The sequence below is a fragment of the Leptidea sinapis genome, chromosome 5 (genome assembly GCF_905404315.1).
Source record: "Leptidea sinapis chromosome 5, ilLepSina1.1, whole genome shotgun sequence".
Lineage (NCBI taxonomy): Eukaryota > Metazoa > Arthropoda > Insecta > Lepidoptera > Pieridae > Leptidea > Leptidea sinapis.
The window spans coordinates 8,043,258-8,060,227 of NC_066269.1; the positions used below are offsets into that span (position 1 = coordinate 8,043,258).

Below are 16,970 nucleotides of genomic sequence, written 5' to 3' on the forward strand. Positions count from 1 at the left end.
CTTCGCTGGTGGGCTAGTAGTCAAATGTGAGACTAACCCCCTTATTCATAATAGTCTGCTAACTTAAAGCATTGCTAATTCTCACTCTGTCTTCTTCTATTGACCTAAGTCAGAATGAGAAAAAACACTCCTAAGCGGCTGTTTAAAGTTAGCGGACCATTATGAATAAGGGCGTAAATGTTTAACGCGTAGGGATTATGGCACTGATGTGGGTTTTAGGTAGGAATTAAAATTAAAATAAATATTTATCAGTATGTCAGAAAAAAATATTGACACACTTTTACACAAATTATTTTGCCCCAAACTAGGCATAGCCTTGTAGTAAGACAACGATATATTTAATATAATATACTTAATTAAACATACATAAATACAAATAAACATCCATTAGGTACTCAGAAAAAAAACATCTATATTCATCTTATAAATGATTAGACCTACCGGGCTTCGAGCCAGGGAACTCTAGCTCAGTAGACGAAGTACAATTATCACCTCTGACTTTATTCACTACAAACACAAGTGGAACATTTGAGCTCCTGGCCTGTGAGAATTTCCAACTATTGCCTGCATATTCCTGCAAAGAGTCGAGCTTCAATTAGACTTATCTGTTAATTAAATCAGAGAGCTTTAAATCTGATCTGATTCGACACCCAGGTGCATTCAATTAATCATAGTTTGCTAGCAAATTGCAAATTGTGAAAAGCGGCTAAGTGTGAACTGTGCTGACACAAACTTTAAAGGTTTTGATGCTCAGTAACTCTTGTGATTTTTTTTATTAATTTACATTATTTTTTTAAATTACTCGTTTAAGTCATTGACGATGAAGCTCTAAAATCATGATATAAAAGAATGGCAATGAATCAAAGCTCAACCATTTCCGAAGTGGTGGTAAATGCTGAAAAAGCGGCCAAGTGCGAGTCGCCCATCAAGGGTTCCGTAGCAGCAAGTAAAATAACATAAAAATTCTTGTAGTTTGTTGTAAATTCGATCGATGGTTTAATAATAGTGATAATACGATTTATGACGTATTAAAAAAAATTACCTACTAGATCTCGTTCAAACTAATTTTCGGTGGAAGTTTGCATGGATTTCTTTTAAGACATCATAATTTTTTTTTAGTTTTACTATTCTCTTAGTTTAGAAGTTACAGGGGGGGACACATTTAACCACTTTATCGCGCAAACTATTCAGCTTAGAAAAAAATGATATTAGGAAACTCAATATAAATTAGAAGACCTATCTATAGATACCCCCTATAGATGGGTCAGATATAAAAAAATATGAGTTTCAGTTCTAAGTTTTGTTTAGTGAAAATACGTGATGAGACGAGCAGGACGTTCAGCTGATGGTAATTGATACGCTCTGCCCATTACAATGCAGTTCCACTCAGGATTCTTGAAAAGCCCAAAAGTTCTGAGTGGCACTACAATTGCGCTCGTCATCTTGAGACATATTAGATGTTAAGTCTCATTTGCCCAATAAATTTCACTAGCTACGGCGCCCTTCAGACCGAAACACAGAAATGTTTAGACATTACTGCTTCACGGCAGAAATAGGCGCCGTTGTGGTACCCATTATCTAGCCGGCATCTTTAGCACTGGTAAAAAGTATGGGGAACCCCCTAAAATTTATTGTTCTTTTTTTCTATTTATGTGTGAAAATCTTAATGCGGTTCACAGAATACATCTACTTACTAAGTTTCAACGGTAAAAGTAGCTGTGACATACGGGTGGACAAACAGAAATGGCGAATTTATAAGGGTTCCGTTTTTTGCCATATGGCTACGGAACCCTAAAAAGTATAACTTTTGATATTCATTAGTGCCAGTTCTTTGACCTACACGAATAAAGTGATTTTGATTTGATTTGGTTGCGTATGATTTAAATTCAAGTAGGCGGGCGAGCTTGGATCTAACTTGTCGATCCATTTTCCAACTCAGAAGTCCACTAAGAAGACGAAATTTATTTTAGAAGAAATTTGTTGTTGATGTTGCCTTCAATTACTCTCTTGTCTTTTTCATGTTTTAATATTAATGTGCTAAAACGTATATAATGCTCTGTTTATGTCCGTTTTGTAACTTGATCTCAATTTGCACCTATAATTTCGGTGTCACCTAAATAGATATATCTGTGTTAGTAATACATTTTATAAGAAGAGGTAAAATTAATTAAAGACTTATTCCAACTATATATATATATATATATATATATATACTAACTGATACCCGCGACTTCGTCCGCGTAGATAAAGGTTTTTTTTTTAAATAATAAGTAAGTTTTTAATTGAACATAATCTTAATACTGGAATAGGACTATTCGAGTTCTGGTTCCCGTTTTCGCTCCCGTTCCCAAAGTATTATAATATGAATATTATTTCGAGGAAGATTGCTATAGCAAACTAAACCTACTATTGGTATAGTTATAGCTCATCAACGTGAATTTCAGTTTTGCTCAAATACCGCGGAAATCATGGATTTTTTAGAGATAAAATGTAGCCTATGTCCTTTCCCAAGCTCTAGTCTATCGCTGTACAAAATTACATCAAAATCGGTTCAGTAGCTCTGGCATAAAAGCGTAACAAATAAACTTACATTCACATTTATAATATTAGTATTGATATACAGTTTATGATATTCTATCGTTTTACTATCCGAGATACATATTTAACAGAATTCCCACTCGCGAGTTACGTATAGTAGATCTTTATGTAATTCATTAGATTAAGGAATGGTCTAGCAAAGTGCGGCAACTGATACTATACCCAAGTGGGCGTACTCGAACATGTTCTGTTAAATTTTGCTAATAATTGAAACTAAAATACCGCCTTACGTAGTAAAACTTTGTAAAAATAATACTACAAGAAATAAGCAAGACACTGGGATCACATATCTATAGTATTTTGTATTTTATTGATTTCAATGTAAAATAACACGAAGCGTATGTTAAAAAATTTGAAATTTGAAACATCCACTCATAAAAAAGTTATTATTCTTAGGTAATGCGGTATCTAGTTTAATTCAATGTAAAAAAGATTCCTTTGTGTTTTTAATAACATACTTGAAACTCCATTTCTTACATTTATACTCTAACAACCTTTAACTTAACCTTTTTAATGAATTAACGATAATAAACTGAAAAAATATTATTCACAACTATTAACTACATCACTTAAAACTGAAACCGACCAAAGAGAGGCTTTCAGTTAAATGAGCTGAAGCAAAGGCCTCCTCAATAAAGTTTGCTCAATAAAGTTCTAAATTGTTCAAATATGGACGTGGCCTTCATATATTATGTCAAGTTTTTATGAAATGCTCTTTTACACATTGGACTAGATCGTTTGAATTAATGATTTAAAAAGAATAAGAAGATTTCAATTAATATTCGCGGAGATCGTTAATGGAGCACGTCCATTCAGTTCAATGGCCAGATAAAAGAAGAAACCGCTGGATAGCAAAAAAGAAAGAACTGAAGTACTGAAACAGATTAGGGGAGGCCAATACGGGTCCATTTATATAGATATACACTGGCCTGCAAAAGTAAGTATCACACTTTTCAAATTATTTTTTTCTTCTTAACTATAGAAGGTAGAGATTTAAGATTAAAAACGTTTTGTTGCAAATTTTATAGGCTTTAATTCTTAGAAATTAAAATTATACATTAGTAACATTTTTAACTTAAAAAAGATAAAACAATGAAAATAGACATTTTTAGTTTAGTGTAAAAAAAATCAACTAAAATGTATTACATGTTATTTAATTTTTAATAACTGGTATTGCCTCCTCGAGCTCTGATTACAGCTTCGAGCCCGTTTGGCATACTGAACACTAGGTTTCGGAGCCAATGTTGGGGAATATTCTCCCATTCTTCTACCAGGGCCTGCTTTAGTGCCCTGAGGGTAGTAGGTGGTGGTGTGCGATTTCTGACTAGCCTCCCAAGCTCATACCAGGCGTGTTCAATCGGGTTGAGATCAGGACTTCTTGATGGCCAAGCCATCACGCTGATATCGACCTCCTGAATATACTCTTGTACGATATGAGCCGTGTGTGGCCGGGCATTATAATGCATTAGCATCGATCCATCACCCATATTTGATAAATATGGCCCTGCATACTCATTGAGAATCTCTTGAGCATATCTTTGCCCAGTGAGGGTGCCATTTTCTATGGCTACTAGCTCTGTGCGACCTTCTGAAGAAATGCCAGCCCAAACATGTACACTGCCTCCACCGTATTGGACTCTTTCTGAGATGTAGGCTTGAAGGTATCGCTCACCAGGTCGCCTGTAAACACTTCGCCTTCCATTAGAAGTGTAAAGGGAGAGTCGAGACTCATCTGCAAACAAAATTCTTGACAATTCTTCTTCATCCCACTGCATGTGTTCACGGGCGTATCGCAGTCTCGCTACTCGATGCTGTCTCTCGAGTTTTGGGCCACTCGCTGGTCTTCCGGGTTTCAAATTTGCTTCAGCAAGTCTTCTTCTCACTGTACTGTCACTAATGTAGTCCCTCCGGGTCTGAAGTAGCTGTTGCTGGACTGCAACTGCATTTTGGTGGCGATTTCTTAACATAGTGGAAATAATATAACGATCTTCTCAGGCTCTGGTACACCTGGGGCTGCCATTACAAGGTCTCCTCAGATGGTGTCCAGTCTTTTCGTACCTTCGCTTTACCTTCTGGACCGTTCGTACCATCACACCCACCATTCTTGCAGTGCGACGCATACTGATGCCTAGTTCCAGAAAAGCCATGATCCTAGCACATTCTTCAACTGAAAGAGGCATGATAAATAAATGTTATGTGCTTTTTAGCATAAATTTTTAAAACAAGACCCATCGATCTTGAAAAAAATTTAAAACAGAAAGAAAATTGTGTGAGTGTGAATGGAAAAATTGTATTTCTGAAACGACCACTTTGAAAAAGTAATGGTTTTGTTTTTGAAGTTTTTTTTCAGCCAATTCTTAAAAGAAGGTTACCGACTATAAAGTTTTTATGTACAAAATTAAATTATCTTTGGAGTCCTTTTTATTTCAAAAGTATATCTTGTGAACTTAAAACGTTATCACAATTTTAAAAGTGTGATACTTACTTTTGAAGGCCAGTGTATATTATCTACTGTAGTAAAAAAATGTGAAATACTAACTTAATTCTTCCGGCGGAAACCTATGCGTGTAGAATATATTGTTCCTTACATATACAAGTATCTCTGGCTTGTGGTGGAAATGGTCATGCAACGAGAAACACTCCTTAATGCATAAATACAGAGAGGCGGTCTCGGATCTCGCAGTAAGGAAAACACAAAGCGAGATCAAAAAGAAGACAAATGCCTTGGCCTGTACATGGACTGGAAAGCCTGAGGACGAAGAACATTGCAGAGCGACGCGGACGTATCAACTACGAACCAAGGCAAAATTATTCTGGACTTAAGGAATCAATAATAAAACACTAAAAATATATTTATTCAGGTAGTTTATTCGTGTTGACTAAGCTTATCTGTGAATATATAGGATTGTTGTCGCATAAAATATGTTTGCACTTTATAATATCTATTTGACGTCACTGAAGTCCACCTGAGATCTAATTTCTTGGTTCTTCTTTCAAGGGTATGTTGTTCTTCTGGTCTCTCAGCCAACGCCTGCTGGAGACTCGAAACAATTATGTAGATAGTGGCATTTAAAATTAAGGTTCTCCAGCAAGTTCCAAAGAGTCTGTATTTGCGATATTCTTCACTATCAACCATTGATTTACAGTCATCCTTTTTATTTTGGTTTTCTCTATCTTTACCTGTCCGTTCCGGGAAATTCTAATTGCGCGCGGTATGCCTCAGATCGGCGTGATTTTGGCGCTCGCGCAGCGTTCTGTCAATGCGTATTATTTTACGTGTAGCAATAGATTGCTTATAATTACGATGATTTGAGTGAATGTATCTGAAAGCTATCGAAACAAGCTATGAGATCATGCAAAATAAACCAACTTAGAAACAAAATAAGGGTCAGAACTTGGTGAGGTAATAGTGTGCCGTACGGCACTTTCGAATTTGGTGTATCTGTGCCCTGGGGCACTTGCCGATTTCAGAAGGTGTTTTTCATCAACATAATTTGTTCGATGCAAGTTTTTTCTGTATACTAAAATGGTTTTAACATTATATTACGCCGTTTTCCAATATTTATTTACAGTTTCGCAGCTTTTGTCATTCTGGTTCTGAATTACTGCTCTGTCTTATTGCTTCTCTGATGCAGCTCACGAGTGGTTTTAAAAAAAAAATTTTGTTCGGTATATCTGCTTAGTCGTACAAACGGACGTTGGCTAGTACTTGTAGAATTTTATACGCAAAGAAAACTGACTGACTGAGAGATGAGGCGGCGCCATTTCATGAACCAACAACTTATTCAGAAACAACAATATGTTTTGTCGATAATATGTTTACGTCCTTAAATTTTTCTCCTGATGATTCTCTACGACCTAAGTGATAAAGTATGCCAATTGCCTAGCTCTGCAGCACTAATGATATTAATACGATTCTTGTAAAGTTGCTGAATGCAGTATGACAAAATTAAAATACTTTTAAAGCTTAGGTTAAGGATTGGTCTCCGCTGCGCTTCAACTAGTTGCCACAATTAAGAACAATAGCTTCTTTATTACCGCAACTATTAGATGCTTGTGTGCGTGACATCTTGACACTCAATGGCATCTTTCGAATTTGGTAACATACACATCGTGTTATTTTACATTGAAAAAAATAAAATACAAAATAATTACTGATGATATGTGATCCCAGTGTCTTTCTTATTTCTTGTAGTATTATTTTTACAAGGTTTTACTACGCATTTTAGTTTTAATTATTAGCAAAGTGACAAGTTCTGTTAACCGAACATGTGGCACGTCCACTTAACACATTGTTCGAGACTGGCTCGAGTATACCCATTTGGGCGTAGTAAAGTTTTGCGGCACTTTGCAACTACGCTTGCGGAATCTAGTTGGAGCGCAGCGGAGATCAATCCTTAATCTAAGCTTTAAAGTAACTAAAGTAAAACTATTCGTGTGTTTTGAAACTCGTTCGGCAATTAAAAATGAAACTCATTTAATTTCAAGTTACGGGAATAAAATGTCTACTTTATTGTTACTGCAAATATTCAAGGGATTACCTAATTCAGGATTTTTCGAGATTCTTTACGCAGGAACCTATGTCAATCTAAATGTGTTACAACAGACTCGAATATTCCAAAGTAAATCTGTTTGAGAAGATAGGATCGGTGTCTGTCAAATCAAATTACAATATTCACTCGGAAAATAATAAGGGACGCGGAGGTGTTTCGCATTTTAACCCTTTCTCCCCACACTTACCTATACCCATATATTGTTATGGTATGGGTATGGTATGTACTTTAGTATACTTAGATCTTTATTAAAATAATGCTTTTTTATAGTCCAGTGCCAATGACTTTGAAAATGATAAAAAGTGAAAAAAAATAATAGTAGGATGAAACCCATTGGAAAAGACGAGAATATAACAAAAATGAAAGGAAAAATAAATTACGGGCGAATAAATTACGGGCGATCTGAGGTCGGGAAGTGGAAAAGGGGGGTTGTTTTAGGGTAAGAAACGGTTTTTCTCGATTTCCGGCAAAACTACAAGTCCTATGGCAAAAAGTTACTTGTAATGGGCAGCGCGTATCAATAGCCATCAGTTGAACGTCCTACTCGTGTCGTCCTTACTGACATAAAAAAAACTAAAGACAAAATAGTTTTATAAAATCTACGCATTTTTTGCCAAGTAAAAAACACTCATTGTTCTGTTGGACGCGTTCAATCGATCACATTATTTGTTCAGAGTAACCCTTAGGTCGGGACGATGTGACCTGCCAAGATATCGCTTTATCACAGCAATTGTTCTGCGCAGCCATTAATAAAACTGTTATCTTTTGCTGATTGAAAAAAATATGTTTTTCCGGGGGAAACGGAGTGGTTTGTTTTGAATCAATTGAGGCTTAGAGTTATCAAAATCAAATTCAAATATTTTTATTAAAAGTATGATATAAATATTTCATTTTAAAAAGTATGCCTTAATCCTTAAAAAAATGGGCGCCAGAAACAATGGATTATAATACCAAAATCATGGAGAGCATAATTAGCCGCCAGCTTTTGGTATACCTAGAGGGTCACCAGTTGATCAACAACCGACAATACGGCTTTCGCCATGGTCGGTCGGTAGGTGATCTTTTGGCCTAACACATAGATGGGCGGCGGCTATTAAAAGCAAGGGGGAAGGCCTGGCAGTTGGCCTGGATATAGCAAAGGCCTTTGATCGTGTATGGCACAAGGCGCTCCTCTCAAAACTTCCATCATTTGGGCTTCCCGAGAGCTTATGCAATTGGACCTCCAGCTTCCTCACTGGGCGCAGCATACAAGTTGTTGTCGACGGTTTGTGTTCGAATCCCAAGCTCGTGAACGCTGGAGTGCCCCAAGGCTGTGTGCTATCTCCCACGCTGTTTCTTCTGCATATCAGTGATATGTTGTACACCGCCAACATACATTGCTATGCAGACGACAGCACTGGTGATGCCGTATACACGGGCCATGCAGGTCTCTCTCGAGAAAACGTCGACCAGTGCCGGGAGAAACTTGTGTCTTCTATCGATTCCTCTCTCGAGAAGGTCGCGGAATGGGGTAAATTGAACCTTGTCAAATTTAACCCCCAGAAGACTCAAGTTTGCGCGTTCACCACTAAAAAAACCCCATTTGTCGTATCACCGCTCTTCGACAACACTTCTCTTAAAGCCTCGCCTAGTATCGGAATACTGGGTCTCGAAATCTCGAGTGATTGCCAATTCCGTGACCATCTGGAGGGTAAAGCCAAATTGGCTTCGAAGAAGCTGGGCGTCATCAATAGAGCACGGCAATACTTCAAGGCGGCCCACATTCTAGCGCTCTACAAAGCGCAGGTCCGGCAATACATGGAGTATTGCTGTCATCTCTGGTCTGGTAAACCCCAGTATCAGCTCGATCCATTTGACTGCGTGCAACGCAGAGCAGCTCCAATTGTCGGGGACCCAGTGCTCTGTGAACGGCTGGATCACTTGGCGTTGCGTAGAGACGTCGCTTCATTGTGTGTCTTCTACCACATTTATCACGGGGAGTGTTCCGAAGAGCTGTTTAACCTGATTCCTGCCGCCGCATTCCACCTCCGCACAACACGCCACAAGTTAGGTTATCATCCCCAGCATCTGGATGTGTGGCGGTCCTCCACAGTGCGGTTTTCAAGGAGCTTTCTTCCACGTGCTACAAAGCTGTGGAATGAGCTTCATTGTGCGGTGTTTCCGGGACGATACGAAGTGGGTACCTTCAAAAAAAGCGCGTACACCTTCCTTAAAGGCCGTCAACGCTCTTGTGATTCCTCTGGTGTTGCAAGAGAATGTGGGCGGCGGTGATCACTTAACACCAGGTGACCCGTACGATCGTTTGTCCTCCTATTACAAAAAAAAATAACATTTATTATTGAATAGTTTCAGGGCATCGCTGCATTCCCAAACTGCGGTATCATTAAGAAAGTCATTAATAAATAAATATAAATAATCTTTAGCAGACGAACGTTTTTTATTTTCTAATTTAATTCTTTTTAATTTCGTACCCTCTCATGTAACATATGGCACACACACACACATAGATGTATAATTAATACAGGTTCCTACATAAAGAATCTTGAAAAATGTTCCATTAATCCCTTGAATATTTGTAGCAAACAGTAAAGTAGACCTTTTCTTCTCTGTTCTTGAAAATGAGACTTTATCTTATTGCCGAACGATAAAAATAAGTTATGTGCATGTAAAGAAAATTACAAAATAAATTCATAGCTTAAAGAACATAAATTTTTTTTTTAATTGAGTTACTTTAACAGTATTATGTCATACAGCGTTGGAGTAATTCACTTAATTCGTATAAATACGATAAGTGCTGCGAATAGTACATAATACTAGGACTATAGATTTGCATACTTATTCTCGGCCTGCCCAAGCCAAAAAAAATCTGTGTTGTGAAATTTAAAATAAATTAGAAAGGTAGCCCCCTCTCCCCCACAAGATGGAATACATTGAACGAGGGCAGCGCAGAACCGATCGTCATGGCAATATTTGGGGCAAGCGTTAGACGTTTTCCGGCTGGAAAGGTGAAAATCCAGGCACCACAAGCGACGTCTATCCGCGAGCATAAGGCATGCAACAGCCATCGCATCCCTCACACATTTCTTAAGGAGTTAAAAGTTGAACATTTCTCTTAAAATTTTCACAATATATTTATTGCTTTGCACAAAAAAAAATATATTTTAAAAAATATTTCAAATACGGAACCCTTCATCTGCTAGTCCATAACCGGATTCCATTTATTTACAGCATGTATTTCATTATGCTAACTCTGAACTCCGTAGGAAAGAAAACCTTTATAATATCCTCATGGGATTTCGATCACAAAATTGATTTCCATTTGTAATGTTCAGTTATTTAAAGTGGTTCATAAAAGTAATGCCATAAACAAAATCTTTTGGATACAATTTTTTTTTTATAAAAATAAGGGACGAGACGAGTAGGATGTTCAGTTGATAGTTATTGATACGCCCTGCCCATTACAACGGAATGCCGCTCAGGATCCTTGAAAAACACAAAAATTCTGAGCGGCACTATAGTTGCGTTCGTCACCTTGAGACATGAGATGTTAAGTCTCATTTGCCCAGTAATTTCACTAGCTACGGCACCCTTCAGACCGAAACACACGGTTCACGGCAAAAATAGGTGCCATTGTGGTATCCATAATCTAGCCGGCATCCTGTGCAAAGGAGTCTCCCACTGGTTCTGTTCTCACCGCAATGAAACGACTCATTGAAGTTGACAAATGACAGCACTTCAACCTCTCTCGTTCACCCGAGACATTAGAGCATCTCATTACACACAGCTTACTAATAGACAACTTATGAATAATGTACATAATTTGACAGAACGAGTACAATAAAATTACTCTAAGTACAATAGAAGTACTACACGGCCTCATTATCTCTGGAACGTGAAGCCCCTCCCGTGCTCCCCATAGTGCCCGTCCTGTTGCATCAGTACGGTTTGCAGTTTTATAACGGTTAGGTACAAATCGTGATATTTTCGTGATATCTCTGCTTTGTCTATGAAGTTTTCATTGTTACGTTTTGACTTTTCTTGTTAATAGTTCTGTAGCACCACATCTCCAGAGCATCAATATTCTTTTTCTCGACTTGTCGCAAAGACCACGTCTCTACAGCATACAAAAATATGAGAAAAGCAAGTGTTAGGACGAGCCGAATTTTCGTAGGTTTTGTTATGTTTCTTTTCTTCCATATTTTCTTCAATTTGTCCATCGCAGTTCTTGTTATCGCCATAAGGCGCTTTACTTCATCTACGCATCCTATGTTGTTTGAGATTAAAGCACCAAGATTAACAAAATATTGCACAACCTCGCCGTACCCAATCTGCATGAGGTCGGGGGATTAATTGTTGTTTCGATCTACAACCATCACCTTGGTTTTACTGCGATTAATCTTTAATCCGAACTCTAGACTCACGTGCTCCATTTTGAGAAGTAGCTCTTCTATATGGCCAACACTGGTCGCAAACAAAGTAGTATTTATATAGATGAGGAAGAGGTACGGTCCAAGAATAGACCCTCATGCTACCCCCATACTGAGAGGAGTCCCAGGAGATCTCCTGCCATTCACGTCGACCTTCTGAATTCTATTGTTTAGATATAAAATCGGAAGATTGAGAGCAGTTCCTTTTATGCCATAGTGACATAGCTTCCTGACCAGCGCTGAATGTTGAACACAATCAAAAGCCTTAGATAAATCGCAGAAAATACACTGTAATTCCTCCCAGGCATCCATAATATTCTAGATTAGTTCACAAAGCTGCGTATGTTAACATAAGCAGTTTTGTAAACCCGTGGTTGTGTCGAAAATCTAATTGACTATTATTGACTTATTATTATTGTGCACAGTTGAACGGGGTGTGGTCGCTGCCGCCTGTAGTTTGCGACTGCTACATCGCAATAGACGTCACCTGCTCTACATCCAGTATCTTCAACCTGGTCGCCATCTCCGTCGACAGGTGACACCTAATAATTATTACAATACTACCTATTTCGGAAATAATTCTTGTTACAAAATAAAAACGCATTGATATATGTTTACTGTAGTTCAAGGGGAATAGATTTGGGCTAGATGAGGACCGGTATTCAGCTCTCAAAAGATCCAGAACGTTGACTTCAAGCCAATCTTTCAAAGCGTTTTCAAAGCTTTTATTTGAACCCATTTGCTTTTTTACGCCCATATTTGTAACCCTGTTAAAAGATCGAAACGTAGCTCATTCCGCTGTTTAATTGTATGTAAGCTACAGTTTCTCCCTTTCTCCATAAACTAGTGGAACGCCAAGTTGATTGAATTGTCTCCTAGTCTAATATAATGTCAATCTTGGCCATAACCAATCTTTAATTTATAAAGTTTCTTCCCTTTCCCATAAACTCGCATAACGCCAAGCATCCAGATTTTTTTCGGCATTTGATTGTATCTCGTCCTACTCTAATACAATTCTTGATCGTTTCCACTCTTTGCTTTTAATATTATTTATTCTCTTATCTCATGCAGCCATGAGTATAAGATGATTCAGAAAGTGTTGCAAAGGTTAATTAAAAACAAACAACAAAGCTTGCACGTGCGTCGTGAACCAGACGATTTTCCTCACACTGCCATACTTAATTCACCTTTGTATTATGCTCTTGACCTACATCACTGTGAAGTTTTCTTTCCATAGCGTTAACATTTAGATTTTTTTATGACAAAAGGGAACAAGCACGAGCAGGAGGTTCAGCTGATGGGTATTATTACGCCCTGCCCATTACAATGGAGACCCATTCAGGATTATTGAAAAATCCAAAAATTCTGAGTGGCACTACATTTGTGCTTGTCTGCTTGAGACATAAGATTTGCCCAGTAATTTCATTAGATACGAAGCCGTTTCTGACTGAAACATATTTTTTACAAAAAACAACATTTTATGAACGATGCGGGATTCGAACCCCAGAGGAACGCCGGAGGTCGTGGGTTCGAGTCCCGCATCGTTCATAAAATTTTGTTTTTCAAATTTTATTTGTGTATTAATCCTAGAAGTGAGGGTTACCACTTTAAAAACAATACATATTGCTTAGATTTACAAGAGCGACATCTCAAGTCAATTTCCTAATATGCAAACATTGGGGTTGAGCAGGCTATCAACTGTAAAGTAGATCCCGTAGATGAAGCCACAACCTGAGAGTTGAACAAAGCAAACAGAATTTTATAACGAGGCGCTACTCGAACACCGGAGGTCGTGGGTTCGAGTCCCGCATCGTTCATAAAATTTTGTTTTCAAATTTTATTTGTGAAACACAATAATTTGTTAACATGTATGTATGTAATATTGTGTTAATATATTACTGCTTCGCGGCAGAAACAGTCGCTGATGTGGTTCCCATAAATTAACTGGCATCCTGTGCAAGGTGAAAATTTAGATTAATTTTTACTTTTTTTGTTGTTTACCTACCATCAGTAAATGTAGGTTGTAGATAATCTACTATGGTTCTTAAATGATCGTTTAATCGCAATAGAGTAATATGAAAAATATTTGAATTTGATTGCACAAATAAAAATCAATGTTCGATAATGATAAATCTTTCTTGACAGCACTATCAAACTTTTGAACGAACTTCTTCAAATGAGTTTCCAAATCGAACGATAAGTCGTCTTGAACTAAACCAAACTATCCATTTAAATAGAGTCAGTTCTTTTAATTCTTGTGGAGTTCGAGATCAATTTTTGTCACTTGAAAACCATTGGAGTAATAAGTAATTAGCATATTTTTATTTTCAGAACATGAAATGTTTAACTTTTAATTTTTATTATATTTTTAATTATTCAAATTCACTATAAGTCAAAAAATAAAAAATATTTAACATTAAAACAACCGACTTCAAAAATAGTGTTTTCAATAGTGCTGTCATCCAAGATAGGTTTGTAACTACATACATAGTCATAGGTGAGATGTGCTTGAGTTGTGTGGAGGCGAGAGGCGAGAGCGGGTCGCGGCGGAAGGACACCAATTCCAAAAATGACAATAATCGTAACTAGAATTAGCTTTAAGCGTAACTTTTTAGTGCATATTATATCTATTGTTTTGAAATTGTGTTGTTGAAGTCGGTCGTTTTTTTGTTAAAATATTTTTTTTACTGCAGAAATATTGAATTTCTCTATATTAGAATTTGTATGAGTGAAAATGTTTTCGGCTATCCTTATGTTTAGTGGTTATTATTGTACATGCAGGATTTCTTTGCAACCCTTTAAGAACTGTTGCATCGTAAACGACTTGTCTTGGGGTATCTTTTGATGTTTTGAAGGGGAATATCTTGGAATATCTTTGTGATAATTATGCAACCAATTCCCTTTCTATGATGTACGCTGGTTCGCGTACAACACCCCATACTAACTTCTGTACAGATTAGATTAGAACATATATTTTTTTTACAACTTAATAGTATATCGTAAGCCAAAAAAGTCCTTTTGAACTAATAACTATTAATATTATATATATAAGAGATTTCCACCTATGTATTGACTCATGATGACCCCCACATGATGGACCGACGTTCTGGTCAAGATGGCCGGGATACGTTGGATGAGATAAGCGCAGGACCGATCGTCGTGGAAATCTTTGGGGGAGGCCTTTATCCACCAGTGGACGTCTTCCAGCTGATGATGATGATGATGATTGCCTCAACACGATATATCTAGAACCATAACCATTGTGACACGGATAAAATTGATCTTTTTAGCTCAAGTATTAATTCAATTTGAACTCATTTTGTAAAACAAATTAAATTATTCATTTTTTATCATGCTTTCAACTGGCGATAGGAGTGCGAGAAGTTTTATTTTATAGTTTTATTTAATAATTTTCAATTATACTTGTGTTGTTCGTTTGTAATGTGTTAGATTAAATAATATTATACTTGTTCCTATGTACATGTGGAAGCCTACTATAAGCTCGAATGAATTATATTTGTTAATTATTTTAATGTATGTACAACTAGCTATTGGCTTTCTTAAAAACATTAAAATAAAATAAATAAAATAAGGCCTAGAAACTATAAATTTGGTAGGAATATTCCTTACGCCGAGTAGTAGAGGTCAGCTAAGCACGGATTTTACGAAGTTCCACCCGAAAGAGTATTTTATTATGAACACTACAAGGTCTCTCGGATTAGCCAGAAACTAATAAATTATTAAAGGGTAACTAATTGATACTCATAAATAATATAAATACTTAATAATAAATCAAAATACTACCTTTTTTATGTTTAAAGACTACCCATCAGATTTATTGATAACATTTTAATTTGGGTCCATAAAACTCTGTAAGGCGATATTGTAGAAGGCTTTTATTGCAATAAGAACTCGTGAATTATGTGAACGTGCTGTTAAGTATCAATTTTCTTTATCATTTATCTAAAGAGCAATATCTTCGACCAGTACGATATAATGGAAGCTCACTTTAATATAAATCGCTCTAATTACAGAACTTCTCGATATCTTTTTCTAATTTCAAATCTACCCTCGGAAGTGCACAATATTCTTCGCTCTATTGAATTTAATCTATAAGGAAATAGTCAGTAATAAAAATAAAAAGAATTTCTATTGTATAAGTATTAAAGCGTTATAATAAAATAATATTCCTGATAGAAAATATTGTTTAATTATAGTTTCCATAGAGCATTTAATAATTTATGCATATGTCATCAGCAACATTTAAATTGTATCTTTTTTATTAAATTAAAATTATTGATCGTCTCCTTAATATTTTACATTATATAACGTATGGGGTTAAATATCTGAATAGTTTCCTAAAAACTGAAGCATTCCGTACAATACAGTACATATATACAGTAATAGTACATACAGCGAATAGGACGTGGGCCGTGGAGGCCGCAAAGACTACGCAACAATAGTCGCGGTGCGTCTCTTAAGGAGACTCGAACCTCAGACCGGCTGTGTGCTTGTGAGAACAAAAGAGAATGAAAATGAAGATGACAGATGAAATAATGAGAGGAACACACTCGCCGGCGAGTGTGGTGATGTATTGTGTAACGTATGTAAGTGTGTATGTATGTGGGTATGAATGTATGCATGTATGTTTGTATGTATGTAAGTAGTCTAAATGTTTGTGTACATATATGTTTGTGTTCGTGTCTGTTTGTGGAGTGCGTTTGTGGTTGTGAATGTCGGTCCGTCAGTCAGTCCGTGTGCGATATGAGTGGAGTGAAACGATTACAGGACGAGGACTAACGTCTCGTCGGGTATTAAAACAATGTGTGTGCTTGGTTGTACCTAATTCGCGGGTCGCTGGCCATCGTCAGAGTGACGAGTGCCAGTGGTTTTCTGTGGTTGAACGCGCCTACGCCTGCGAAGGCGGTGTGTGTGCGTCTATGTCGGTGTTTGAGTTGGTCGATGTTTGACTTGTGCCGATGATATTAAATGGATTGCATCCAAATTGCTAGACATCATGTGTGTTATTAATAAACGCGAATTAAACTAATTCCAAATTTAATTTCTTTTACCTTTATCGTACTTTTGCCACTACAAAATTATATGGTAGGGAGAAGTAATTTTAAAGTTGGTGTAACTTTACTTCGCGTTTATATTTTGAACACAATCACGGACGCTCCGCATGCCAATTAGTCTCCGTTTCATTCTGTTCTGCGTAGTCCTGTGAGTTGTTTCGACGATTAGGACCGATTTTAAAAAGGAATTATTGCGTGTCGCTGCACTTTGTCTTTTATTAAAATAGGTAAATAAATTGAAATTCACCAGAAAACTTTGCTGCGTGACATCTCGGAGTAGACTAATGTCTTACGGCTGTTCCCAATATACTATCTAC

At 36.9% G+C, this 16,970-nt stretch overlaps 1 protein-coding gene across 1 annotated transcript in view; it reads left to right on the plus strand.

The window, feature by feature from the left end:
• The window catches only part of LOC126964513 (dopamine D2-like receptor), a 64,666-nt gene that overhangs the window by 30,652 nt on the left and 17,044 nt on the right, over positions 1-16,970 (plus strand). Inside the window, exon 3 of the mRNA XM_050807682.1 lies at positions 12,004-12,113. Coding sequence (XP_050663639.1) covers positions 12,004-12,113 — 110 coding nt within the window. The remainder of the gene's footprint in view (positions 1-12,003; positions 12,114-16,970) is intronic.